Genomic DNA, 4,268 nt, shown 5'->3' on the forward strand with positions numbered 1-4,268 from the left:
TCTACACCCTACCCTACTGAATGTGACAAGTCATCTGCACTGTCTACATTATACCTACTGAACACGGTACTGTGCCGTCTACACCCTACCCTACTGAATGTGACAAGTCATCTGCACTGTCTACATTATACCTACTGAACACGGTACTGTGCCGTCTACACCCTACCCTACTGAATGTGACAAGTCATCTGCACTGTCTACATTATACCTACTGAACACGGTACTGTGCCGTCTACACCCTACCCTACTGAATGTGACAAGTCATCTGCACTGTCTACATTATACCTACTGAACACGGTACTGTGTCGTCTACACCCTACCCTACTGAATGTGACAAGTCATCTGCACTGTCTACATTATACCTACTGAACACGGTACTGTGCCGTCTACACCCTACCCTACTGAATGTGACAAGTCACATGCAATGTCTATATCTTATCTTACTGAAAGTACAACTGTCTTTTTGAAACTCTAACCCGTCAAAAATTGTCGCTCTAGCCTACAAAATCTACGATATTTATAATATAGATTATTTGCAAAGTCATACTTAATTCAGTAAGTTAGAATGTATTTACTTAAGATACCTGTTGTGATCCAAAACTAAAAAGTATTTAACAGCATAGCATTACCAAAAGTTACTTTTATTGAATGAAAAACCTAATACCCTAAAGAACGACAACAACAAAAAACAACAGAAAATGTCACAATTGAAATATTACAATTGTAAGATTACATTGAGGTTTTTTTCTCAAAAACGTAGGTTACTGTATACCTCCAAATTTTATCCATCACCAAACGAAAAGTTGTTAAAGTGGATGGATACCTAGCATTAACCACCACAAGAGTCTATATAAATTCGTCTAATGTTTATGGCAAAACAAGGCTTGTATAATGTTTTTTTTTTGTTCTATTGAGGCTTTGAAAAAATAAACTTTACGAGGAGAAACTTTTCTTTTGAGAGTAGTCGATAAATGTTCCTTTTAAGGAGTGTTCTATTTTAGTAGTTAAATGTTTAATTGTTTCTCCTCCTCAGGTAACCGGTTTCTCTGTACATGCGAGAACTCTGCTTGGTGGGTCATCCTTCCGTATGTGTCAAAGCAGTACATCAAGGGATTCGTATGCTCAGATTTGAACATTAACCTTATGAATGTAACCTTTAAGGATATTAGATGTAAGGAGAATTAGGTGGTTTGATCAACCCTTACACGTATGATGTACCATAGTGACCACAAAGCACGTTCACACCAACAGTATGTTTTATACTTTTCACTCTGATATAGGTCCAGCTTATCTCTGTTTCACTTGTGTTCAGGGTTATTGACGAGGAGTGGAATTAACACACGTTGATCAAAGTGTAGGCTGAACTGGACATACCTTGAACTTAGACTTCGAGAATAAACAGTTATCGGAATACTAAGTTTATTATTACGTATGACGTAATTTTAAGTAAATGAAATATCTACAGTGTATTAGTAAACTACTCTTTATCTTTGTCTCCATAGCCTATATCATGTTTGTATTGTGAGATTCCATATAATATAACAAAATTCAAGTTTTTCTTGTAATTGGTGCTATCTCTTAAATTTTAAGTCTAAAATAATTCTGAAGTTTTGCTGTAATTCGTAATAAACAAATATAGTTTTCAATATTATGGTACTAAAATTGTGTTTCCACCGATAGATTAGTCACATAAAGAGATATGACCACTAAAATATTTGAAATAAAGAGTAATATGTACAGGCAATAATACACGTTCACAATTCTGTATAGTTAAGTGTCCACTAAGATTGCAAAATGTTGTGAAAATTGAGTCAACTCACACTTTATTTTGACATTCACATTGTTAACTAAAATTAATGAAAGATTGATTGTGAATTATCTTATTTGTTTTATTTTCTGGTTGTAAAGTTGTTCACCTTATGCTTCAAAGCTTTAACACCCACAGACAGAAAAAATAATGAATCAGATACATTACAACATAACACTAAAAATATGAAATCAATGAGGGTTGGCCTAAACTCACGTGGCTCTCAAAATAAAATAAAAATGCAGTAGGCTATAGTTTAAATGACGAAATATTGTTTAACGTTAGAATCCAATAAAATTAACGTTCTAATGATTCGTCTACTTTTCCGTTAACCCGAGGCTGTATGTAAAGAACATTGCACATTAATGTTTTTCTTTCATTTTCGAGTGGAGCTGACGAATTCTGATATTGAACGAAAGGTTTCTTGGGCAGTGACTTGTGGGAAACAAAAGAAATGCTAGTTTTACACACTTCTGTTTTGAAATCTGAAATAAACAAATTGAGAAGTATGTGGGTAAAAATACCCGTAAGTCCAAGTGATTTTGGTCATATATCTTAGGGCTACTGGATGTTACTTAAACAGTAAAATTTTATGCCTGCCACTGTTTAAAGACAAATAAACAGAACTAACATATAAAGAGCTAATTTCAAATAAATAAATATTCGCTAAAAACATTAATTTTGTAATTGATAGTAATTAAAACTTATAGAAATGAGAAAAATAAATCAGACATTTGTTCTCGTAGATGACCTCGAGTGGCACAGCGGTATATCTGTGGACTTACAATGCTAGAAACCGAGTTTTGATACTTGTGGTTGGCAGAGCACAGATAACCCATTGTGTATCTTTGTGTTTAACTTCAAACAAAACAAAATCAAACAAATTCTTGTATATTCAATGAATTTCAGTTTTAACACGTGTTATTTCGATCTCAGACCGACATCATATGCTCAACATAGAATTATCAACGCTTGGAATGTACACGGTTTAACATTTAAGAAATAATGACGTTTTACTAAATAAGCAGGCACGAAAGGAAGCATACAAAATTATCTATAGTATCTATGTTCAGGCGTAGTTGAAGTAATTTAAGATATAAAGACTTCTTTACCGGAAGTTTTCCTCATTCGAATTACACCCCATTACCTTGAAGAATTGATTGTGTCCGTGTTGATTGTGTTTTGGTGTTCCACATGACCGAGTATGTAATAGGATAGATGAATTTGTTAGCTTTTCTTATTTGTTGATGAGCTAAAAAAACCTACATCCTTCCAGTGAAAACTTCATGCAAGCTAGCTTTTATGTAACTCTTTTATTCGTAAGTATTCCATTGGATGAAACCATCGGTATTTGTTTGGACAAGTCTTTAGAAAGAACGTTCTTATTTACCCTTTATATAAGGAATAACTTAGATTCTAATTACCAATTCTATGAAAAAGCAACCATATTTATTCAGTGGAAAATTGTATGACAAAATGGATGGGATAGCCATGGGGTCCTCACAAGGACCAACCATAGTCAACACTTTTTCTAGCCACCACGAATAATCTTGGTTGAGCAACTGCTTAGAAAACTTCAAGCCAATATTTCACAAGTGCTATGTTGATGACACTTTCGTCATGTCTATCAAAAGACGAAATTCAACATTTTTCTGAGTTTTTAAACTTGTGGTATTCATATATTAGGTTAACCAGTGAAATTGAATAACAAAACACTTTATTTTTCTAGATGTGCTAATTACTTAAGATGCTCAAATGTTTTCAACGTCAATCTATCGAAAGAAAATGTTCATAGGACAATTAACGCTCCCGCACTTTGATAGTTTTATTCCTGTAGAATATATGATCAACTAGAAACATATTGTTACGTCTCTGTTCGTTTGTTAATTTTCCGTAGAAATTCTTTCTGAATAACTTCAACGATACAAGTCCATTCTCAAATAAAATTAGTTTGTTCTTTCTCAATTCAACTTTAAAATACACTTAATTTCCACAGTCACTTTAACTTAAATACACGCTATAATTCTCAACGAACGATTCACGCACTTTACTTACTACCGCACTTGACTCAATTGTCCATCTATATCTTCAATCTCTTCGTCTGCTATCCAGTTGTTGCCGTCACTTTATTTGCCAGCTTATATACTATAAGAACGCGAGTCTAGCAAACGCTAGGACGTTCGACAGGTTCCTCGATCTTCCTAGATACTCATTACGTGTTACCAGCGTCACATGACTTCCGCTGTCGTAACACTGCCCCTTCCTTAGTATTGTTCGTCCCGATCAATAGCCACTTAAATTAAACCAATAGATAATTAACAATAACTTAATTAAATGTACAGAATTTACAAATACAAAATTAAAATTCAACAAAGTCTCTTAATTTTACGAGACGTATCTTCTTCTATACTGGTCTTTGACTCGTTGGCTTCTGCTTCACGTAAAGTTCATCTGCTCCATC

At 34.0% G+C, this 4,268-nt stretch overlaps 1 protein-coding gene across 2 annotated transcripts in view; it reads left to right on the forward strand.

Annotated features, from left to right (window-relative positions):
- LOC111086337 (leucine-rich repeat-containing G-protein coupled receptor 5-like) overlaps positions 1-1,646 on the forward strand; it is a 3,972-nt gene extending 2,326 nt beyond the window's left edge. The window contains exon 2 of one of the 2 annotated variants that reach the window (XR_002611055.1): positions 1,034-1,282. Coding sequence is in view for 1 of the 2 variants with exons in the window: in XM_022388783.1 (XP_022244491.1) it covers positions 1,034-1,185 (152 nt within the window). In the remaining variant the exon portion in view is untranslated. Of the gene's footprint in view, positions 1-1,033 lie in introns of both variants that reach the window. The other variant, XM_022388783.1, reaches the window with a different exon arrangement.
- Positions 1,647-4,268: the final 2,622 nt, after the last annotated feature.

The sequence above is a fragment of the Limulus polyphemus genome, unplaced genomic scaffold (assembly GCF_000517525.1).
Source record: "Limulus polyphemus unplaced genomic scaffold, Limulus_polyphemus-2.1.2 Scaffold1024, whole genome shotgun sequence".
Taxonomy (NCBI): Eukaryota; Metazoa; Arthropoda; class Merostomata; order Xiphosura; family Limulidae; genus Limulus; species Limulus polyphemus.